Source organism: Pteropus medius, unplaced genomic scaffold (assembly GCF_902729225.1).
Source record: "Pteropus medius unplaced genomic scaffold, Ma_sr-lr_union100, whole genome shotgun sequence".
NCBI lineage: Eukaryota > Metazoa > Chordata > Mammalia > Chiroptera > Pteropodidae > Pteropus > Pteropus medius.
Window position 1 is genome coordinate 17,021,108 of NW_024346062.1, and position 25,878 is coordinate 17,046,985.

The 25,878-nt window shown below is 34.1% G+C and overlaps 1 protein-coding gene across 2 annotated transcripts; it reads left to right on the forward strand.

The window, feature by feature from the left end:
* The first annotated feature begins 12 nt into the window (after positions 1–12).
* FAM174A (family with sequence similarity 174 member A) lies at positions 13–24,569 on the forward strand. Of its 2 annotated transcripts, XM_039875178.1 has the most exons (3): positions 19–609; positions 13,236–13,370; positions 24,026–24,569. In XM_039875178.1, the coding sequence occupies exons 1-3, from the start codon at positions 170–172 to the stop codon at positions 24,027–24,029; spliced, it is 579 nt and encodes a 192-aa protein (XP_039731112.1). In that variant the 5' UTR covers positions 19–169; the 3' UTR covers positions 24,030–24,569. The 2 variants fall into 2 exon arrangements, with proteins under 2 accessions (XP_039731113.1, XP_039731112.1); XM_039875179.1 differs by lacking the exon at positions 24,026–24,569 and having other exon boundaries at positions 13–609; positions 13,236–13,374.
* The last annotated feature ends 1,309 nt before the right edge of the window (positions 24,570–25,878 follow it).

Below are 25,878 nucleotides of genomic sequence, written 5' to 3' on the forward strand. Positions count from 1 at the left end.
GGCAGCTGCCGCCGCTGCAGCTTTTGCCTCCTCTGCCACCTGCCGCGGCCTGGTCTCAGCGCGGGATTTGGTCACTTCTTCCCCGTTATCGGTTGCGCCCATGGTCTCTCTTGGAGCCAGGGCGGCGGGACCGGCTGCTCCGGCGTGGTGAGAGGCCGGTCCGGGGACGATGAAGGCCCCGCACTGCAGCTGCTTCCTCAGCCGCGTTCTGGCCTCCGCCCTCTTGCTGCTGCTACTCCTGCCAGGATTAAGAGGGCCCTTCGCGGTACTGCTGCAGGCAGCTGAGGCCGCTCCGAATTCTGGACCCCCGGACCGTGGACCGCGGACCCTGCCCCCCCTCTCGCCTGGCCCCACCGCCGCCCAGTCCCCGGGCCGGGGTCAGATCGAAGCCGCGGGGCCGCGGGGCGCTGAAGGCGGCAATGGCAGCAGCCCCAGGGCTGGGCTTGCGGCGGAGGACCTAGCGGGGAAGGCGGGGGAAGAAGGCTCAGTGGGTGGCGTCCTCGCTGTGAGCCCCAACCCCGGCGACAAGCCCATGACCCAGCGGGCCCTGACCGTGTTGATGGTGGTGAGTGGCGCTGTGCTGGTGTACTTCGTCGTCAGGACTGTCAGGTGAGGCGAAGCCTCGATCAGCCTCCCCCGAGGGCCTGAGATGGGCCGCCTGGTGACCTTGCAAGGCAGATTTCTGTGACTTGGCTTTGCCCACTCTCCACTCCCAGTATCAGGGGTGCCTGCCTGAGATTGTGAAGATGACTGTCTTAAAAACCCATGGTACCTTTGGGAGATTTTAAACCACCAAATTGTTGCTCCCTTTCATTTCTAATTTATAAATTAATACCCCACCTCCAAATCTCTTTACCTTGCCTCAAAGGCATACTTTCCCTGAAGAGGAAGTAATCTTGTATTCGACCACAATACCTCGTAATACTTCTTTCTACTCTATATCCTGTGTACTTTGTCATTTTGCTTATCAGAATGTAAACTTCTTAAGGGCAGAACTCCTATTTAGTAGAATTTGTAAGTCCTGGAGTTCTTTTTACAATAGTGCCACTTAACTGGAAATCAGTATTTATTTGAGTGAATTAATAGTAGTGCAGAAGGATCTTATTATGGTTATTTTATAAAATATAAAAGAAAAGATCTTCCTTACCAGAGAGTTCTTAGTATTGCCCTTTAATCTGCCCCTTCAGTAATTAGATTGAACCATATGACGTTTCATACATTCCACCGTTTTTGACCTAGAAAAGTGATTAATTTTTATGGTTCACTCTGTCATATTCTCCATTAATCAGAAACATTTAACATTCATTTTGCATGGCACAAAGTATTTCAGTGCAAAATGTTATCAGTTGCAGGATAAGATGGAAAACTGATAACCTATGCAGCAAAGGAAAAAAACTTATAAATATGACCCAGTTTTAATATTGGAGCAAATTTTAATAGTCAACAAAACTATGAGTATATTGACTTTAAATTTTCACATATTTAAATTAGTATAGGGATAAATTTGATATTTCACACACACAGAAATCCTCTCTAAAATGAATTGACTTGTAAATAACTACGTCATTCAAAAGTTTACATTTTATAATATATATATTGAAGCCTATTCTTACTACAGAATGATAGATTATTGAGTTATTTAAATTTCAGATTGGGAGCAGACATGATCACTTAAATGACACTTTTCACTTCATATGTGAGGAAACTGACCCAGAAAGGTAAAATTATTTATCTGGTACCCCTTGGGGTCTAATGATAATCTATGATTGTATCATTTGCTTTGTTCAAATATTTTCCAGTTAACAAGATGTCTATGCTCTGACCTATGATCAACCTTTTGATTAAGTAAACGTGGTCATTATGTTGTAAGTACCATAACATAATAAAGTAGACGATTTCCACTTATTTTTCTACTACCCTTAATGCCTTTTCAGATAGAAAAGGAATTATATAATCCAGTTAGTGATATTTGTTATTGTTATCAGTAACCTCCATTTGATGTATTCTTTATTACTGAAGTAAAATTGGTTTATGGAGTCATGATATTAAAATATTCTAACCATGTCATAAGTTGATTTGGAAAATCTATAATAAAGCTTCTTTAAGTGAGTTAGCTGGGGACCACCTCTCTAAAGAGCTGACATATAGAGCCAAAATGTCACTATTAGGAAGAGCCAGCCAAGAGAAAAGCTACGGGAGTACTGTCTAGGTAGTTTCTTCCTTTATAAAATAGTGTAGAGGGTAGGTTTACGAGAATGCATTGGTTTATTGTTTTCCAAGCCTTTACGTTTTTTCCCTTAACTACTTATTCTCTATTATTTCATACATTTCTTTAAATGTATTTAAACTAAAAGTCTCCTTTTAAACAAATCTATCGTAAATGGAAAAGCAACATCCCTTCTTAAACAGCTGATTAAAAAAGTACGGTGTAAGCCACTGGTTCTAGACATGTGGTCCAGGAGATATTTCTTTGAGATCTCTTCGGGGGATCTGCAAGATTAAAACAATTTTCAAAATATTACATTTTCTTAAAAGTTTATAGGGTACAAGAAGTTCACTGATATAGTTTCAAATTCCACATTGCAACTAACTTTTAAGAAACTACCTCTTGTTGAGTTTTGGTGTAGTAGCAAAAAAGAGCACTAGCATCTGAAAAGGCGATTAAGTTCTCCTCCCTTTTCCAAGTTCCTATCTGTGTGAACCTGATCTTCATATCCTTCAACCAAACAACACATTGCCAATGACTGACTGCAAAGCAAATATGAAAATTTAGCTATTTTCTATTTTCTGTCTCTCTCTGTTTTTATCTAATTCTATCTGCTTAAGCCAGACATTAAAAGGATTTGAAAAATCCTTTTCACTTTTTTTTGGTTTTCTTTTTGACAGTATAGTTTTCATTAAAAAAAGTTAACTTGCAATGGATTTATTCTTTTAAATCTGATATTTAAATTTTTTCTTAAGTGTAATTAACATTAAGTATTGTTATATATAATCCACATAAATATAAGTTCTTTGGGGTCCCCACTTATTATGACTGTAAAGTAAGCCCAAATGTTTGAGAACTTCTGGTATAAGCAATATTATTTGAATTAGATACTATTGGTTCACAAAAGCCAGCAAACCCAGGCCCACTTTCTGTTAAAGGGAAAGTTAGAAAATGTGAGGTGTTAAAGTCATAAAGTCATATTACCTCCAAACTGAGACTTTATTCTTTATTCTACTCTTTCTTCTATAAAGAAAGAGTAGAAGAAAATTGAAGCAGGTTTTTTTTTTTTCATTATATGTTTGCTATTTATTGCTGTCTATATACAGTTAACCCTTGAACAATATGGGGGTTAGGGATGCTGATCCCTCTGCCCTCGCACAGTGGAAAGTCTGTGTAAAACTTTGACTCCCCATCTCTTAACTATTAATAGCCTACTGCTGAACGAAAGTCTTACTGATAACATAAACTGTCATTTAACACATTTTGTATGTTATCTGTAGCATATATTATATTCTTAAAGTAAACTAGAGAAAATGCTAAGAAAATCATAAGGAAGAGGAAATACATTTACACTATTTGTTAAAATCTGTGTATAAGTGGACCTCTGCAGTTCAAACCGTGTTGTTCAAAGGTCATCTGTTCTTATAAAGATGCAAAGTACCCTGTGTATTATGTTTCTTATACATATAAATTATGGATCTGATGATAACTTTTTTGGGATAACTTTTCATTTTGCTTTCACCTTATTTATAATCTTGTATATAAATGTTTATTGCCATTGACTTTCTGTCTTCACTTCTGTAAAGCTTGGAAGGGTACAGTCTTTTCAGTGTGATTCAATTGGATGACTCACTAACATGTGTTACCCTCCAAATTCTAAACTATGCCTAAGAAAAACTGCACTCATTAGCCAGCATCTATTACATTCATTTGGACTTAGATGTCCAAAGTTTGATTGATGCTAACAATGTCTGGGCAATGTTCAGACTCATACTTTTTGCTTCCAGTTAAAAGGATGAAAATCATTCATTTTGATGAATGCCCATTTTGGCTTTCTACTTCCAAAATATGTGTGACAGCACACCAGCATTAGTTATTTGTGTCATTTCTTTAACTCCTGTGAGGTAACATGAGCATATTTTACTTGTAAAATAGTTGAACTCCATTAAACTTCCAAGTGGTTTTGTTTTAATCTAATTCAGTTATAAAGAATATATCACTAGAAATAACTTCCACTTTGAGTCTGGAAATGTTCCAAAGAACAATTAGGTTATCTCTATAGAAACTGAAAAATATATACAAGGAACAGTAGAAACAGAGTAGGATTCCTAAGATTAATATAACATCTCTATGAGAAGAGGCTCCTTATCAATCTTATCTCTGTTATATCCCCAGTCCTAAACATTATGTATAACATATGGTAGGCACTGAATAAATAGTTGCCTAATGAATGAGTGTTCTTCATTAATTCTCTAGTTGCTGTGTAGGTAGGTGGTGAAGATTTGGATTTTTAAAGGTAATTGCTGTTTGTTGGGAATTACACAGATTTCAATTAATACTTAGATTTGCTTCCTCTGTAGGACATTCTTCTCAGTAAAATCTATAAAGCAAGAAAAAATTACTCTATAGGGTTATTATTATATTTTAGACAAAAATCTTAAGATAAAAGCCAGCTAAATTGCTGAGTTACCACATGGAGGACAACTGTCCTAGAGGATAGTCTAAGCCTCAGCTAAATTCTCATAATGGAGAAATAAGTTTTTATTGCATTAGCCATTGGGATTGAAATTGTTTATTTCCTTACCATAACCTATATTGCCCTGATTAAAATACTTAAGCTATTATATTGGTTCCAACATGTGTAAAATCATCTTTTTACCTCAAAGGTTTTGCCATTTCAACATAAGCCCTTCACAGTTGTCAGAGCTTGATAAGAGAGACTTGAAACTTATGTAATCTTACTAACCAATATCACCTTAATAAATTTAATAAAATTTTTTTTTAAAGAGTGCGTAGGGGCTTTTTACTACTTCAGCCAAAAAATGAGTTTGATTGTATGAAAAGCTGGAAGTGTGTGTTTGTATGTGTGCGTGTGTTCCAGATTTGGTGACTACTAGTAATATCTGTCATATGAAATGATAACACCAAAGGTCATGTAGCTGGAAAGTGTCCAAGCTCCTGCAAAACCCAGAATTTGAACTGCTCAGTGAGTTCCTGACTTGAATGATTGGTTATATTTTTATGCTTTCATTGGGATGAGTTTGCATTAGACAGAATAGTGAAACACATTTTTATTGATACTAAAAATAATAAGCAATTAAATAATGCTTTTCCAGATAGTTTGGTCTCTACTATTTCCCCATGCTTTCTTATTAAGTGTACACATTGTAATGGCTGCACAATAATAACCATTGCAAAACGATTCTAACTCTTGAAAAAGTAATTCTGCTATATAAAATTAACATTTATCTACTCTTTAATTACCTGTTCTTTTGTCCTCTTACTTTTGACTGATTCATTTATTCTCTATGCATATATTTTTCTACTTCATAGCTTCTGGCTTCTAGTTTTTATTTTCTTATAATTAAGGTCTACTATGACCCATTATTCCCATTACTAGGCCTCGTAGTAACTCTTTTGATCCCCATCACCCCTTCAAATTGTCTTATGTTCCTGTTTGCATATGTGTTTTCTTCCTAAAGCAGGTATTCTGATGGGTTTATCTTTGTAGACTAGGCCACAGTATAGGTCACAATCAATGTAGAGATTGACAGCCCTGATTTAGAAAAGGTACCCATCCCAGGATCGTTAGTTGTAGCTGAGAGTAGGGGTTTTGCATGGCCGAAAACATGATGGAACATCATTACCCATTCAGAAGGCTTGTAGGTGGAGCCTTATAATTTTTTTAAAGAAACCTGGGGACAGTGGATATTAGCAGTTCCCATGATATCATGCTTTGTACATTTTTCAAATGTTAGAGATTTCCATCCTTTTTAGTGGTAGGGCTCCAGTATGTAAATAAGCTAAAAGCAACACTGCACTGATTAGCAATAGTTCCACTGAAGCTTAGTGCTCTGAGGATTCTGGTTTAAAAACAGTTGTATTCATGAATTTGGGTTGCTAAATCTCTGAGGAGAGCAAAAGATGAAAAGAACTCGATAATCTAAATGGAGATGGGGCCACTAAGCTAAGCTGAAGAAAAGAAGTGTAGCATGAAACTATGAAAAGTTACTGGGTCTTTTTGTAACCAGAAAATACAGTTCAGAACAATATATCCAGTCTGATATAATGTAAGGTCATTGTATCGGGGATGAGGAGACTGTTTTGGTAGACACATTTGTGACCTTGGTTAAAATTACTTTGATTCATTAGGATAACAATGTGACTTAATGTTTAAGAAACTAGGCTTGGGCGTCAGATTGCTTATATTTGAATCCTATCTCTGCCATTTACTGTCCCAAATTTAATTTTTTCCAAGCTCTGCCTTTCTGTGTATAAAATAAAGGTAGTTATAGTATTATTGTAAGGATTATATCAGGTAGTGCCTGTAAGCTCCTTAGCTCAATGTTTGACATATGTGCACATTCAGTAACTATTTTTAGTGATTGCTTTTTGTCTCTAGAATTGGAATTGTAATATATTTGTGGATTTTAATATACTGTCTTTTCTAATATCTTTGTGATATTTGACCTCTGAAACTATAATCAGCTAAGGGTAGGTCTAAAAAGGCTAGACAGGGGTTGGGAGGGGAGAAAAGGGAGACAATAAGAGAAATGTGCTAGTGGAATTGGTCGTCAAGTCAATCAGAAGCGAGCTGGGATGAATCTTGGGGGTACTGGGTTGTAGCTAGACTTTAAAATGGGTTGGGAAATGAACCCTTGCTGAACTCTTAAACGTGAAGGTCAGAATTATCAAACCACACATCCCAAGCTTTAGGGCTTTAAAGAAAACACTAGAAAATCCATGTAAAGACAAAGAAGAGAGATAACAACGGAGCTATGTGTTAAGTATTCACTTTTATATAGGATTCTTCATAGCCAAGCTTTCTGCCATTTCTTAGGATTTACTTCACCTCAGTGTTATCTACCACAGTACCATCAGATGGGAGACAAATCTAAGCGTAAGAACTGATTTTATGTACTGAACTACAAGGAGCTGGGTGAGAAAAGGCTATCAGAGAAAACAAGATTGAAATACCCTAAACATAGATGAACATGATTTGATATTTTCTTTTTTAATTTTTGGGCATTAGCAGTGAATGTTTTACTGTAGATGAGCAGTGGCAAGACACATTGTCGGGAGAATTTTCTGTTTAGTGTTGCTATTGATCAAGCTTGTGTTAGTGACAGAGCTTGGTAACCAACAGGCCAATTGAGAGGACCCAAGAATAATGTTAAGAAGCCACGAGAATTCAAAAGCACAGGTTTGAAAACTTCACTTTGGGGTCAGTAGTTCCTGAGAGCATCATTGTTTTGCATCAGAGTGAAATAGTCATAATGATCTTGAGAGTTCAAAAATAGTTGAATTAACTCATTTTATCCTCTGTAGTAAGGCAGGGATATCACAAGTATTGGATATGGTTCCATGTAGAATGCTAAGTTTAAAAGAGAAGAGCAAGAAGTTAGTTTGGCTTTTGAAAGTATAAACTTATTTAGTGAGTAAATGAAAGATAACTACATGTTACAATATGGTAAATTTTCATACCCAAAAGATAAAAACGGAGCTCCACAGGACAGGATACAGGTTAAATATTGGTAGTTCTGGTTTGCATAGTCTGAAAATCACCTGGGCACTACTTAAAATATCTTAAATGAGAATCTTAGAGTCCTAGAGTGAGTGTATATTTAATATGTTTAGTACTAGTTTTGAGTTCTGAGTCAAAAGCTATTATCCATATTTTGATTTAAAAATTGGCTAGCTCCCCTAAGTTTTGCTGTGCTGCGTTTCTAGAGATGATGTTCTTTCAGGCTTCTCTTATCCCAGAGGTGATGATTTGCATATAAAATTATAAGTATCCTTGTTATACAGAGAAAAATGCAAGATACATTGTGAATCTATATTTCAGTTAAATAATTTGTTTAACATATTTATTAGGCATCTGCTTCATGCTAATTTCTGTGTGCTGTGGGTATTGTAGTGAACAAGAACAGATCTATTTCCTGCTCCCATGAAACTACTGTCTAGTAGGACAAGTAGTTACACAAATACGTATACAAGACATCTTTGGTAAGCACTTTAAAGGAGATGTACATGAGTGCTATGGAAGCCAATAATAGGTGAGCTAGGTTGATCAAAGAAGGCTTCCCTGAAGAAGTGATACTTGAGCTGTAAGATGAATAGGCATTAACACAATATTGTGATGCGTGGGAAGAGTTTGTGGCCAGTGACAGAGAAAGCACGGCCATTAGAAGAGAATAAGAGAAAGCTTTGTGGCTGGAATGCTGAAAGGGAAGTAGAATGTAGAGTGAAGAGCAAGGTAAGGCTGGAGAGGTAGGCGAGTCATCCTGTGTTGAACTTTGTAGGCCATATTACAGAATCATTACTTAATGCTGAGCAGTAGGAAACCATTGGAGATTTTAGAAGATGGAGAGGAAGTTAGTGGATGACCAGAGTAGATAGAAGAAAACAGATATATGGCTATTTTAATAGTCAAGGCAATTGATGATAGCAGTGGTGAGCACTACACATGAACTTCAGTGATTCTCAGGAAGTACAATCAATAGGACTTTGTGATTGTAACTTCATTTTAACTTGAGTGGCTCTGTGATGACCCTGTCTTCAAGTACGCTCACATGCTGTGGAACAAGGGGTTAGGATTTCAACATGTGAATGGGGGCGAGGGGCACAATTCAACCCATAACATACTCATCTCTTATTGGTGTCTACTCTTGATGAACTTGAAATTACAACTGATGGATTAGATTTTGGGAATGATAGATGAAGATGATAAATAATTTTTACTATATATATCCAGTTGGGTTGGATTTCATGATGAAAGTCATAGACACTAAATTGTGGCTCTCTAATTTTTTTCCCCTTATATCACAGTTGCAAAAAATAAAATTAGTTTCAGAATCATTCTTGGTTACTAATTTACTTTTTTTTCAAAAAATAGTCAAGATGAAAAATTCTGTATCAGTAGTTGTACCTTTATTTACAAAGGTTTACTCTGCTTTATCATTATGTCTGATCACATAAGGGAATGTATGTATATAAAATATATAGTAAATAATATATTCCTCAGTCTAGTTTTGAATATGCTATAGAAGAAATTAAGGAGTAATATTACTTAAAAAAAAAAACAACAACTCACATTATTCCTTAATAATACCCTACAGGCATTCAGTTAAAAGAAAACCAAAAGAATAAAATCAGTTGGGTACAGCAAGTTGCAGAAAGTTACCTTGGTTGGTTTTCTCTCTTTCATAGCATAGTAAAATGAAATGGAATTTTATCCTGTTGTGTTTATTTTATGTGGCATCATACACTTTTACATAAAATTTTATCAAGCTTACTTTAGTAGTTCAGTTTTATTTTTCTGCGGTAGCTTTTACTTGTTATTTAAACAAATAATTCTTACCAACCTGAGTGTAATGGAACATTGAGGAAGCTGCATCTCTATTAAGATAGCTACTTGAGTAATAGCTTGAATGCCTAAGAAGGTAGCTGATCAAGATCATTTACCTGAGCTTGCCATGCAATGAGTGAATATAATTCAATGTAATAAATCATATAGCTATTTCACCCTCTTAGGCTTCTATAGTTCACTCTCTGTGCATTTATAAATAAAGTTCCTATTTTTTTGTTTTTTGTTAAGAGCTAACAAAATTGGGTTTCAGATTACAATATTCATTTACAATGTCTAGTAGAAAAGTATGCATGTCTATTATTATATGCATGTAATTATCAACACATAGACAAGTTTGTGCATCATAAGCTTAATGAAAACACTCATTTGTAGGAAAAGAACCATAGCTATTAAAATTGCAGGAATTTTAAAGCTACTTTTTTACTCTTTTGTTTAACAATTACATCACTTCATACTATAAGATAAAAGTAGCCTTTTTTACTTAAAATTTTAGTTTTTTTATGCGTATTATATTTTACTCATAATGTTTGTTAGTATTTTGTTAGTAGAGGGTTCATTGAATCAGCCCAGCAATTTTAAAGCTTTGCAAGTGTTTTTTTATGTTCCCTGAGAAAAACCAGTGCATATGGATAAATACGTGTTTTCCTATATTTGATATTTTCATGGTCATGTAGCTGTCACAACCATGTAGCCATCATTGCCTATCTTTGGGTTTAGGAAAGACATTTTTAGGAAAGTTCATTTTAAGTTTAAATTCTATTTAACACTATACAGTTTTATTTGACTTATTCTTGTATACATTACTAACATTTATTAAAATACTAAATTAATTTAAATTGAATTGCATTCTCCCATTTATTTGGTGTATAACAGTACACTATCTCTATATGAAGTAAGTTCTTGTTTTTCAAGAGCTTAGATTTATGTTAGGAAGATACATAAGTATAAGTAACAAAGTACTCACTAAGTCCAGTCAAATGTTTACATTACTCAGCATAAGTAACAAAGTACTCACTAAGTCCAGTCAAATGTTTACATAGAGAAAATAGGGTTATTCCTGTAGCCACTCATTGAAAGATTGGGAATTCATTCAAGATATGATGAAGACCTTCAGAGTGGAGAAGAGTGGCAGCTGAGATAAATTCCAAAAGTCTTTAAGCTCTCTTCATAATATCCCTTTTTAAAGACTTGCCAGGATATCCTATGACCAGCAATGACCAGGTTATTTGTATATTGATTATTTGATATATAATATATAACCTGGAAGAATCTGGTTTATTTCCAAAAATAATTTGCCATGACATTAATTTCTTTGTTGACTGAAACTGAATATTTGGAAAGCCATATGGTTTTGAAAATTGAGCAACAGACTAGCAAAAGGGAAGAGGAGAAATTATAATTCTGAATATCCTTAACTTATGTTGCTAAGTGGCTGCCTTCAATCTTGTGTAGTAACTTTTTAAATCAAAAGAATCCGTGCAAATATTATTAAATTGCGTGGTTCAAAAGAACCAGTAGTAAACTAGAAGGCCCCTGTACTTTTTATTTCTATTTCCAGAGTCAATACTTTTATCATTTGTGTTCTTAGTTTTTCTGTTAATTACTTTCATAAGTATAAATCAGAGGTTGGCAAACTATGACCCATAGGGCAAATCCAGTCTGCTGACCTGTTTTTTTTTTAAGGCCTATGAGCCAATTTTTTTTTTTTAAGGGTTGTTAAAAATCAAAACAACAAATTAAGATGAATATGTGACAGTAATCATATGTGATCTACAGAGTCTGATATATTTACTATCTGGTCTTTTACAGAAAAAGTTGAGACCTCTGATCTACATGGAGAGTGTGTGTGTGTGTGTGTGCATGCGCGTGCATGTGTGCACATTACCCATACATAGAAACATGCACACATATATACATATTTGTTAATTTGACAACCTAAACATATTTTTTACTCTATAAAAAAGACTGGCTTATAATTCTTACTACCACCAATCTACATCTTATCGTTATTTCTTATATTAGTATTAATTCTTTCCTTGTAGCTTTAAATGCTATACTATTCTTTTAAGGGGAAAAAAAAAAAACACCTCTTTTCTGTTCTAGCACGTTTGGGTAGGCATATAGATAGAGCTATAGGCAGTGGAAATTATCTTGGTTTTTGTCTAGATTTAGTCATATTTTCTAAATTTTGATCACTGAGACTAAATTTTGATCCCAGAAGTTAGCACATGTTATGCTCCGTAAGACTAATATTTCTTGAGTGTATGTTTGTGTGTATGTATGTATGAATGTGTGTGTATGTATGTATGTGTAGGACAGTTAGTCTCTCAGGGGTCCCCACTGTCATATTTACAGAGGCCTATATTGCTTTTTGCAGTAGATGTTGTAGTTGTGGTATTTATCATTATACTTACTACATCCCACAAAGTGAATCAGAAATTAAGTAAACTTATCTGATATTACTTGCTGAAATATCTTTCCTTTTAACTGCTGTATATACTTGGGTGAAACATTTTCTTGGGTGTGAGGTTAAAGTTGTTGCATTAGAGGTAACTTAGGCATTGGTTGCAGGGTCACATTTGGGTCACTAGACACTCAGCAAATACTTAAGGAATGTCTTAATCAACCAGACACTGTGCTGCAAAGTAGCAGTGCAGTGGTGAACCAGTCATGGTTGCTGCCCTCATGGAATTTAATAGGAAAGATAGGCAAATAAACACTCCATCATATACATAAGCACATATATTTGCAAATTGAGATAAATAATTTGAAGGAAAAGAACAAGTTATTTGAGAAAGAAGCAGAGAGTAGAGTTCTAAATCATGAAACTCTTTCAGATGAATATACAGATAATTAATGTTTAGTATCTTAAAATATTTTCATTCCTCTAAGGCAGTAGTTCTCAAACTTTTACATACATCAAACTCACAAGGAGTGTTTGTTAAAATGTGGCTTTTGGGGCCCCAAGTTCAAACTTTCTTATTCACTATGTCTGGAGGGCAAGAGGATTTGCATTTCTAATAAGTTCTAGATGTTGGGATTCTCCTGATGTTGAGAACTACACTTCAAGAACCACTGATCTAGGATAGTAGTTTTCAATACTTTGGAATCACTTGTAGAACTCTAGCAAAATGTTGATGCTTAGTTCCTGTGCCTGGAAATTCTGATTTAAAATTGTGAAGCTATGGCCTGAGTGTGGAGCTTTTTAAAATACCCTAGATGATTCTCATGTACAGCCTGAGTTGTAAGTCTAGAATTTGAATATGTATATACATGCTATTCCTTAGTGGGGCAGAAAGTATCTAATCCTGCGTAGTGGTAAGAATTAGTGGAAGAGGTGGGGAGAAGGTGTAATAGAAGGCTTCATTGAAAATACAGAACTCGAACTAAGGCTAAAAGGAGTATGTATCAACATGATAACTTGACACAGAGAAAAGAGGATATGTCAGAAGAAATGGTGATGGCACACAAACATGTAGGAGTAGGTTTTGTGTCATAAATAACCTAGACTGCATTTCTGAAATGTAACTATTCTGATATTGAGAGTCTCCTATGTCAGAAACAGAGAGGATAATTTATTTTTAATAAATGAATATAAAGTAAGGATCATCTGTACTACATTCAAGTAATTTTTATCCATTAATATGTTCTATTTAATAGAATGAGAAGAAGAAACCGAAAGACCAGGAGATACGGAGTTTTGGACACTAACATAGAAAACATGGAATTGACACCTTTAGAACAAGATGATGAGGATGATGATAACACATTGTTTGAAGCCAATCACCCTCGAAGGTAAGTGTTGAGCAGAGTTTAATTTCATGAAACAGGAGGCATGCGTTTGACAAGTAAATTGAAAAAGTAGAATTTAATTTACCAGTTTTTACCCTAACAGATTTTATTCAGTTTTGTTTAATGCAGTTATTTGTGCTATCTAACCAATAGCTCACTTTTTTCCTGGGCTCACCCTACAGAAGGTTCTCCTTGGATAGGATGGGGGTAGAATCTTACGTATAATTCTTATTTTCTTTTAATTTTCTGCAAAACTTTCATAGTATTTAAAAAGTATAGTATTTGTAGTATTTTAAAAAACTAAATGCATCTGAGGCACCTCTTCTGTACATACACAGAATGGGAAGACAAAAAGGAAGTTGTTAACTTAGGGAGTCAAGGTTGTTTCCAAAGGGGAACTGAATTTGAAACCCATTTAATTTCAAGTGTGCTTGACTAGAGGCAAAGATTGTTGTAGGCAGAAGCAACTACCAAAGTTTAGCAGTTGTGACAGACAGTAGTTTGTTCAGTTAATACAGCAGAAATGTCTAGAATGCTGCCTGTTGTGTTTGCACATGTAGTTATACATGCGAGATTGGGAGGATTAGCTATGAAGGACACAGATGTACAGATTTTTTGGAGGAAACATGCAGAGTTTTGTAATCTGCTAAAGAGTTTGGTATTACCCTGCTGTCATTGAAGAACTATCAATGCTGTTTAGAGTGTACACAATCAGATAGTCAGATATTTGTTGTAGAATAATACCTCTTGTAGTAGTGGGGGAGGTGGCCTAGGAGAGATGAAGAGGGACAGAACTAGGGAAGGTAGGAGGGGCATAAAGAAGTGTATAGTTTCCATGAGATATAGTTACCTGTAGCTACCTTTTATTCTGTATCCTTTCTCTAATATTTATCCCTCTTTTATGCTCCACTTTTTATGAATATTACATTCTATTAAGGAGCTAGACATTAATCAGTTACATAAATGGAAAAAGAATAAGGGTAGGTGGTGTAAGAATTTATAACAGGGCCTTGGAACACTTAATCAAAAAATATTGGTTCAGAAAAGCCTGTTGGAAGTGATATGTAAATTGAAACCTGAAAAATTAGTGGAAATTAGCAGGGGCAAAGGTTGGAGAGAAAACAACAGGCATAAAGTGCCAGAAGCAAAAGAGAATATAGAGTATTAAGGAACTAAAAGAAGTTAATTCTTTAATATAGATGCTATATTACCATGTGTAGAAATAAATGAATGAATGAATGACTGGCTTTTGAATTTTGAATGCAAAAGGAAGAGTGGTAGGTAAGGCAGAACAAAGAATCAGAAGATGGATTGTGATCCCTGTTAATCAGTTAGTAATTATTCCACAGCTAAGAAAAGCCACTAGGAAAAATTTAAGATTGGGAAACAGTCAAAAGTGTCTTTGGGGATTACTCTGCAGTGGAGTGGAGAAGAGTAAGATAAGGAGTTAGGAAACCAGAAAAGTTACATGAATAAAAGTAGTACAAAGAATATCCTATAAGTTTTTATGTAGATTCTTAACATTTTACTTCATTTGTTCTCTTGTGTGCTCTTTCATAATATACAGAAGAATGCATCTCCTTCTCAGGATATCACATGATGTCCATCTGTCCTTCATTAGCAGTGGTAATTTTGATGCACCTCTTCAAGGTTTTATTGAATTTCTCCCATATGTTACTGCTTTTTTCCCCTATGCAACTAACAAAGAGACATTTTAAATGAAAATATTCTTTTCATTCAAATTTACCCCTTGGTTTAGCACTCTACTATGATAGCTGCAAAATAATGGTTTTCCAACTTCAACGTGTCCTCCGTATTTACCAATCAGCGTTGACCTTACCTTCTATAGCTTTGAAATTATTTTCTGTGATGAGATATGCAGTCCAAACTACATTACTTTATATGAAGCTGATTCAATGAGCACCATTCTCTCTCAAATCTTCTGTTGATATTAGAGATTAAACATAATTATGCCATCAGTTTATTCAACAGTTCAAATTTATCTTGTGGAAAGATGTGTATAGATCTTATTGTGATTCACTTTAATAACATGATAATCATAGTTAATGTCATTTGTTTCTCTCAGTAAAGGCAAAAATTGATACTTATATGGAGAATGTGCTATAAGGGCTTGACCCTGAAAGAGAACTTTCACCACCAAGGGCTTCCCAGAACAGCCACATTGGTGGTCGAAGAAACCAAAGGCAGGGTTGATAGTGCTAGAAAGCCTTTAGGATAAGATCAGGGGTCCTATTACTGAGCCCAGGGGGTAGCCTGGACAGAGTGGGGTAACAGCTGCAATGAGTAATTGTAATAGTCACTTGTTAGTAAATACCTGCTTTTGTGCTAGATGTACCTGCACTGTTAGACTTCTTACATGTACTATGTAGTTATCAGAACAGTATAGTAAAGTAGTTCCTATTGCTTTCATTTTAAAAATAGGAAAACTGAAGCTCAGAGAGTTTAAGTGATTTAGGCTTCCTGCCTCAATCTCATTCCACTTTTTAAATATTTATTTGATTTATACCTAGGAAGAGAATAATTCTAAATTCTGTGCCTTTTATCATCTATACCAGCACTTGCTAGTACTCATTTTCAAATGAGAACCCTAGAAATGAGCAATATAAATATTTTGACTTGCTTACCTTGCCAACTGCAATGCAGAATCATATTAGTCCACAGTATAACTGCTGGCAATTCTTGTTGGACCACCTCTTACTGATGCTGCTTTCATTGTTTAAATGCTTTCTTAAATTAGTTCTTCTTCATTTCTCAAATTCCATCCACAAAATAACAGGAAGCAGATCATTTCCAGAGAATTAAATGGATTTCCTTGCTTACATACAATTTTATGACAGTATAAAATTATCCGTTTGTAGTTAGTTCTTTCCGAGAGGGATATTTTTAATACATCAAAATTTTAATCATGATTGTAGTTGGCAGTTAAGATTTAGAGTAATGATTTTTACTGTTTATTTGTATTAGATTGAACTATATGAAACTGCCAATATATGGTTTAAATATCCTAAAGAAAATATTTTATATAAAAGGATGTCTCAGATAGGGCTGACTTCAGGCACAATATATTAGGGCTCTGGCTTCTCTCCTCCATAATCCCCTTGGTTCTGCCCTCTTCATGTGTTTCATTTTTAGTCTGATAATAGGATGATGCCAGCAGTTCCTACAATATCATCTAGAATGGTAACTTTGAGTAGAAATTAAGGACTAACTCTCTTGTTTCCATTTCTTCGAAATGAGAAAAATTTCCCCAGAAACTCTTAACAGAGTTGTTTTCTGGAAGTAACTTGCTTCCTGTTATTTGTTTTTGTATTCTATAACATTTGTCATGTGATCATTTCTAAACTAAACCCTGGGTAGAAAAATGGAAGTACCGTGATTAGCTCAGAATTATCTTTTGAGGTTGAGTAGATATTGAGGAGGTAACTACCATTACCATTGTACCTGGTAATTTAAGAGCTGAAATATAGTCAAACTGTGAAAATTTGTAGGTGTGTGGAAAAAAATAACTTGAGCAGCTTGATTAATAGAACTTCTCTCGAATTTGCTGTTGATATCCTAATTTTGTATATTAAAGTTATTTCTTTTGTTTAGTTATTGAGACATGTTGCACAAAAGCATTATAAAACAGAAACAAATATCAATTCTTTAACTATTGTATAAGATGTTTCAACCCTTCTGGTTAGGAAAACTGATAGGAATTCAAAAGCATATACCAACTAAGTATTACCTTTATTTTTCTCAAATGAAATATTGAGACTATAATTCAATATATTTTATATATTTAATATAATTCAAAAATATTAGAAACAAATACTATAACCTGGCACAAAAATGCAGTTTAAAACAGTGCTTTACATCACAAAATAATAAGTGGGAACAATACATTCTTGCTATTCTGTTTGATTTCTACCAAACAGGAAAATTAATATTATTTTATAATGATGTACACTAAAGGGCATTTTGACAATCTTGATAGCAGCTTCTAAAAGCTAGTAATTCTGTTACTGCAATGCTATTCATATAATTTTTGCCAAATATGTAATTTAAAAAATCCTAAATTTGCTTTTTATATTGTTCTGCTTCATTAAATTTAATGTCATATTGTATGTGTTCATTACATTTGTATTGTGTTACTTGGCTGCAAAATATTTTCTGGTTATTAACATCAGCATATCAAAATCAGAAAGCGGATTTGGTATAAGTATTTAATTAGAAATCCTCATTAAGAAGATTTTATTTAAACAGTTACCAATTTGAAAATAGTTCTGATTTCTCAAATACTACTTTGAATGTGGAGCATAACATATTTTCAGAATAAACACTGTTATTCAAATGTTTATTTTAGATAGAAATAGGTATTTTATGATGCCCAGTGATGTGTTACAGTACTTTATCTAGTTAAAGGATACTGTGCTTTCTTTTTCTTTGCTTCAGCAGATAACAAAGAAAAGCTTTCGTGTACTTTTTTTTTTGGTATGTTTTACTTTTTTGTGGACATTGAGCCTTAGAAAAAATTTTGCCTCGGTCCATTAATAATTAGACATCACAATGTGCTTATTGGTTAAGAACGTGTATCTTTTGTATATTAACAAATACTAGGTAACATCAAATTCTGATTGGTGATGCTATTTTCCTCATCTCAGTGAATGGTCTAGAGTTACCCCATCTAACTTGATAGCCACTAATCAAATGTGGCTCTTGAACATTTGAAATGTGACTGGTATGACTGAGGAACTTTTTAATTTTATTTACTTTTAGCAAGTTGAAATTATAATTTAAATTGCTAGATTTGGCAATGGCTATTGTGTTGGACAGCACAGACCTAGAGCAAAAATGTTTGATTGATCTGGTTTAAACTAATTCTATTAAAGAAAAACTCTTATACAATAATTGAATTACAAGTTTCTGTTCATATAGCAGTTGATTCATTTAATAAAATGCTAACTGCTTTGGTTCAGGATTTATGCTCTGTTTGGGTTGCAGACTCTCTAAGGAATATAGTGGGATAGATGGATGAGGGTGGCAGAACATAACCACCCACAAGGTTGATTTATATGAATGAAGTTAGGGCAATAAAGGAACAAGAACCTCAAGTTTATGGACAGGAAAAGTCCTAAACACAAATATTAAGGCATTAACCTTTCCTGGTGCTTTCAGGTAGTGTTCATTCTCTAAAATCCACAGACATTATATCTTCTATAAAAGGACCAGGGAGGAAAACTCCAGGGATCTAGCATTTGCAAATTTATTTAAATGATCAGAAAATAACAGTGCTCTTGACTGCACTAGAACAGTTTTTCCTTTCAAACTTGATTCGGATTTATTTTGATAGTTTTAGATTTTCCGAGTTAGCTTTTGAATTGTCCTTGAAAATAATGTCTTTTTAATATTATTTTATCATTGTGTAATGTGCAGTGACAAAGCATTCTTGAAGCTTGGAAAATACTCAAACAGATTTCCATAAAATTTATTAATACTGTGCACTTGCTTTACCTCAAAGAAAAGCATGGAGATTTGTGTGTGTGTGTGTGTGTGTGTGGTAAGAATATTTAACATGAGATCTACCTTCTTAAATTTTCAGATGCACAATACAGTATTGTTAACTATAGCCACAATGTTGTGCAACAGATCTCTAGAATTTATTCATCTTACATAACCAAAAGTTTATACCTGTTGGCTAGCAGCTCCGCATTTACCTCTCCCCTCAGCTCCTGGCAACCACCATTCTACTCTATGCTTCTATAAGTTTGACTATCGTTTACTACAAGTAATAGAGAACCCAAAATTACAAAGACTCAGAAGTTTTTCTCATGTAATTAAGTCTGCAGGAGTTGTTCCTGGCCTCAATTCAATGGCTATTTGATAACAGGGTCTACATCTATGCACTTTTCTTGAACCTTTTCTCATGCTTGTCACATCCTTGTTATCCAACTACTATAGTTTTCACCTATAACATCTATGTTCCAGTCAACAAGAGGGTAGCAGGCAAGAACTCACATCATGTCGACCTCTGTATCAGGAAATCAAAATTTCTCCAAACTGTCCCCGTCCTCCCAAGAGACGTTCATACACATACCGCCCTTCTCCGACCAATAATCATAATCATCATCATCATCATCAGAAGAAGACCAACATTTTTATTAGCAAACAAAAAGAAGAGAATAAATGTTGAGTAGATAGCTTATAATATTGCCATCCTGGCTATTAAAAGTATTTTCTAAGGTTAAATTTGGCCTGGGAAGACAGAAATGTTTAGATTTGGGTGGGGGTCACTGAATTAAGACATAAATTTTGAGGAATTATTTATTGTTTATGAGTAGCAGTTTTGCAGAGAAATAAGAGGTATCCAGGACAATAGGATTATAGGATAGAACATAGCATGCCAATAGGATGCTGCTGCTTTTGTTTTTTAGGAGTAGGAATCTATTGTTATAGCCAGAGTAGTTTTGTTTGTTTGTTTATTTTAGTAAGGTGGGAATTCTGTAAATGGTAGAAAAATAGAGCATTTGACATCTGATCTAATCTTTAGATTTCAATTACTAAACCCTCATGATTGAGAAGTATTGTGATAAAATAAAGAGAATATGATTGTGTAGACTCCAGGGCTTCTTGAGCTTCTGTCACTAATAACTGAATGACCTTTAGTCCCTTGAATCTCGATTTTTCCTCTCTACCAGGTTACCTGTCAAATAGTGTGTTTGACTGCATCTCTAAACGCTTTCCCAGCTTTTGGACTATGTAAAGTTTTCATCTTGAAGACTTCCATAAAAAGACATCCTTAATCTTCTTTTGGAAATTGTTTTATCTCCCCTTTGAGAAAAAGGACTTTAGAGCATCCATAAATAACTGACCAAGATGATACTAGAATTCAGGCTTTCCTTTCTAAGACCAAGGTTTTTTGTCCATGGAATGATTTCTAGGCTTTAGTTGTGGCCCTGTAATAAGAGAGTGAGGAATTTTGTTTTGTTTTGTTATTTTCTTTTGTGTCATCACTATCTTCGCCACTGTCAAATAATAAAAGCTCAATATATATATGTTAGTGATTAAATGAATGAATGTCTTTTTTAAAAAATGCATTTAACTGTTAAATTCAGTAGCACAGACAACTTAATATGTTGCATACACTATTTTAAATACATTGAAAGCCATCAAGGCATTAGAGGTTACCTGTGTCTGTTTTCTCGTGTGACTATACATTTGAAATAGATTTGTCATGCTAGTTCTACATATCACTGTCATAGAATGTGGTTGAGCAAGAATGTAACATTCTTAATTTTTTTTAATCTTAAATTCTAATGGTGAAGTACTTGAACTTGTCCATTTCAGTACTTATTTTCAGCCTAAACATTGTCAATTCAAGATTTAAACATCATTAATTAAAGATTCTCCACACTTCTTTCACCCCTTTCTTCACATCAGGTTGACTTAAGTTCTATGGAGATTTGCACTATTATTCATTTAATCTAAGACAATATTAATTTGAAGCTGTAAAACCAAAAGAAAAAAATACTGTCAATTTAATTATGCAATAATATTATGATATTTTTACCTAATATAGGAATCATGCACACTAACCTCTTAATACTACTACATTTTCATGACCTTTAAAAAATTCGTCAACTTCTTTTGCTGTCATATACATTTATTAGTGTGTAATAGTTTTTCAGAATAAAAATTAGCAGAGTTTTGTCTTCCTGGAATATCATTTCATTTTTAAAAGAGATGGTTGTTTCTTGGCAAAAATATGGAATTGACTCCACTGTTCCAGTGACAAACGTTTGCTTACTGATATTAAATTTTAGCCTATTGTTCTCTTTCATCTTTTTCTATATATACAATAACTTTTACTTCAGTGATGATTCATGATATTATCTTTTTGAAGGCATTATAAGTATCATTAAACCCATCCCTTACAATACCAACAATGTGTATAATTCAGTTTAAATGACAATACAAAAAGCTTTGACCAATTTTGTGCACATATAGGCAATGTCAGCTATATAAGAACTACCACCTATCTGACAGCAATTCTGAGATGTCACCAACTGGAAGATGCATCCCAAGTTTAAAGATGTTAAAATATGAAATACGTGTGTTAGAAACTATGAAATATAGTCCTTTCCATCGGAGAGAATACACTTGCAGTCCTGCTCAGTTTGAGGGCTTTCACCTCTATTTCTGCCACTTTTGCCAAAAGAGCCTCTTATTAACAGTCCACACAGATTATACTGTGTATTCCTGGTTCTATCTCCAGGATTCTCTGAATCTGCCAGTCCACCTCTTACAATTTCTATATCACCTCTCCAGGCAGCAGGAGCGCTTGGTTATTTTCCCCATGCCATGCTAATGCTCCACATTTTTCAAACTGCCAGGGGGATCTCTGAGAAACTGAGTTGGGGATAGAAATATAGGAGATTTTACTGAGGAGGTGATGCTCGAGTTATCGTTGTTAAAAAATATATATGTAAGATATTCAAATAAGCCTTATGAAATGGGGAGAAAGCTACATTTCATGCTGAGCTGAAAGTATAAGCCAAGTGATGCCCTGTCAAGAGTGTGTATGTCACGAGCCTCTTTAGAACATATCATAGAAAATCAGTCAGATTTGGGATCAAATCAAGAAGACTGTGTTAAAAAAAAACAACTTATTAAGGATTTAGATTTTACTATTTGTAAAAATGGTCATAAATCATCAACTGCTTAGGAGTGAAGGAGTAGTACCATGAAATTCATGTTCTAGAAAATTGGTTTTGGTGACCAGTTGGTGAAAGATGAATTAAAATTGGGAAGAAACTAAGGTCCAGTATTTAAAAGTTGTTTCAGCTGTTTAGTTGAGAAGCAAAGGGTAGCTAGGAATAGAAGGAAATGAAAAAGTCTGACAAGATGATAGTACTGAGCAGAATGTAGGACATAAGAAGCAGTCAGAGAGGACCTAAGTGCTCCCACTGAACACAGTGACTAGGTAGATGGTGTCATTATTTGAGTTAAGAAGATACAGAGAAAGACCATGTTTAAGGCTGGAGGATGATGGGTTTGATTCTTGATAGGTTAAAAATATTTCTTATAAGGCACATAGAGAAAGAACATTTTCTTCAGTGTTGTTTGGGCTGTAGTTTAGTCGTGCCAGGGAGAGATTAGAGAATGGTGGATCCATAGCACATTGTAGGTGTTAAACAGGATGAAAATATCTGAGGTGGAATTCTGAGAAAACTCCAACTCAAGGAATGCAACACCGTAGGTGGGGGAACAGGTTGTACAGTCTGAAAAATATAGGTAGGTTTAAGAAAATGTTGGACGTGTGTAATATAAATATATCATAATAAAGTTATGCATATTAACATGTTTTGAGGTTATGAATTTCAAAATGTATATCTGAAACTGTACATTAAGAGATTTCTTCATATACTAGGTACTTGATTACAAAACATCTTATAGTGCTGTTGCTAAACATTCCTTAGGTTCTAAAAAGTAATCCACATTCAAAAGGCTGTTTAATGATAGAGTTGGATTAGGTACCTGCCACTTTGTGTTCTTCCTCTACTAAATGAAACTGCGATTTTGATTTTACTGATTTACTTTTTCATAACCCACAAATTCATTATCAAGATGATTAATAAGAGTTTCAAGCATGCAAAGGACAAAGGTTGTGTTAAATGAGAACTAAATGTTACATTATTTTTAATAACCTTGAATATCTTTTTCAAAAGCTTAAATTTACCCTCAAATTAAAATATATTAGAAACTCATTAGCTTGTAGCAATCTAATAATCATTTAGAGATCTAGGATAGGTTACTTAATGATTTAGATAAAATGATAGGTTAGAAGAGAGTATTACTCATTCTCATATATATCTCCTATGAAGTTCTAAATGTTCATGATTATAAAGGAAGATTTATTAAGTTAGTAAAATTTGTACACCTGTGGCTGTTCTTTTAGTTTGACTAAATGCTTTTGGTTATAATGGTTATTAGTGGAAGTTTCTTGGTAGCTACGGTTTGGGTTAAGTAACAGTAAAGCCTGGTATATATTTAGAATTAAGGTCTATAAAAATGTGTATGATGACAATATAATCTCAGAAACTAGTCAATGAGGTTAAAAAGTGGGCAAACTTGCCCCATTATATATATTTATGGAAAACCTGATCTTCCATAGAGATAAATTCTGCTATTATGTTGTAAATATTAGAAGCATTTTTTGTTTCATAAAACATATTTCCAGGCCTACAGCTTCAATTAATTCTTATTTCTGAAGGTTTAGAAATAGGATCAGTTAAGAATTCTATTTACAGAAACTATGGAAATAAATAACCGTATTATATATTTAAGTCAATTAAAATCATTTATGAATATTATATGAGGATATCACTTTGGTATGACTGTGAAATAGTCTTTAATTACCCACACTAGTTACATAAAATTCCCTTTGAAAAAGTTAGAATTATAAATTAAAAGATGATATCTGATATAATTAATATAGACAAAGTAATTATGTGTTTTATCTGTGCCATTTATTATAATTCCCTTAGACTAAATACTTGCATTATCTTCTTGCCACTGCAAATCTTAAGGAATATTTTTAAATATGTTTAAATTTGTTCAGGGTGAGCATTTATAGTTTTTTTTTTTCTTTCTTGCAGATAAGAATGTGCCTTTTGATGAGAGGACTTCATCTTTCTACACTGAAAAGCAGAATTTCTATGTTTAAGGAATAAGAAGCCACTTTATCATTGGGGGGGTATTTAAGTTACATATATTATGACAACCTTTAATTTGTTGTTGGAGTAAATACTTTATCATTTGCTATATCTCTGTATATATAGAGATGCTCTTAATGGGCTTAGAGTTACTGGGAGTAAACTGTACTATAATAGAAATCTGTTTGAAAATTACTTTAAAGCAGTGTTTACTGATCATTTTTTGTTTCTTGCTTACCATGTTATTGTAAACTGTTTTATATAGTAATCAGTTAATTTTTTTTTTGCTGGTTAATTATTTTTTTGCTGGAACTGCAAATTCCAACAAGTAACTGGTGTGTAAAAATAATTTAAAAATTTCTTTACCAATATATATTTCCCATTTTTGTGGGGAAAAGAAGCCAAGTTTATTACTTTGCATTTGAGTTTTTTAAATATTAATAATTGTGTGAGTTGTGTGCAAAACAATAAATATGATTTAAAATTATTTTAAAGTGGTACAGATAGAATGTGTTTACAAAATAAACCCAAAGACTATAGAATTATATATTAACATATATATTTTAAATATCTAGAAAAATCAAAAAAGCATTATTATATTTTAGCAAATTCCTTGCTAAGATACCTACTGTGATTAGATATTTGACAAAATAGTGAATTTCAAAGTCGTTTTATTTATCAACAGTGTTGTGAAAATAAAAATAATGGCAAAAACATTCTAGTCATATTATGGTGTAGAAGAGTAAAGAATTAAAGTAAGTGCGTAGACTTTAGAATCAGACAGACCTGGATACAGAGACTTACTTTATTATCTCTTAACAAACTATTTAATCTTATTGAGCTCTATCTACATTTTCACATTCTAAAAATAGAGGCGAACTTGTAGGAAAAGCATGAGTCACAAACTCCATTGCTTACAGGGGCTAGGGAGGTCATTTAAACGTGTGTGTGTCAGTCAGGATAGGCTAGGTCAGATGGTAGTAACAGATGGTCCCCAAATCACTGTGGGTTACAACAAAGATTTATTTCTCACTCCTGCTGCCCATTGTTATGGACTGTGATTCTACTCTTCATTGTCTTTTCTCCAGGGCCAAGGCTGATGGAAAAACCTCTGCCTGGAATATTGCCTCATAGCTTAATGTCCAGACATGGTGAACTGTGTGCTAGTTCACAAGTTTCTGCCCTAAAGTGATACATTTCATTTGCATCTATATTTTATTGGTCAAAGCAAATCCTAAAGCCACTTCAGAGTTCTACAAGGCAAGAATAGGTAATCCTCTAGCAATGAGGTAAGTTGGAGTATTTAGCCACCCAAAATGCCAACTTAGTTTTACCTGTATACTAACTGCCTTACTACAATGAGTCAAGTTCTCTGATGTCAGTATATTTGTATATATTGCATTTGCAGGGAATAAAGTGAAAATACATTTCCTTTTCTAAAGGGATCAGCCTTAGCCTCTGCCCAGTTCCCCGTAATAGTTACTAAGAGGGAATACTTGCCCCGTGTTGCGAAATCTCTTAGTTTTAATTTTCAAGAGAAGCCAAGACTCCAGGTTTATTATATGAAGTTTCTTCATTTTAAAATGTTATTATGCAGTGACCTGGATGGACCTAGAGGGTATTGTGCTAAGTAAAACAAGTTAGACAGAGAAGGACAAGTACTGTATGATCTCACTTATTTGTGGAATCTAAAGAACAAAATACATGAACAAACAAAACAGAAACAGACTGACAGAGAACATACTGATGACTGCGAGATGGGATCGGGGTTGAGTGGCTGGGTGAAAAAAGGTGAA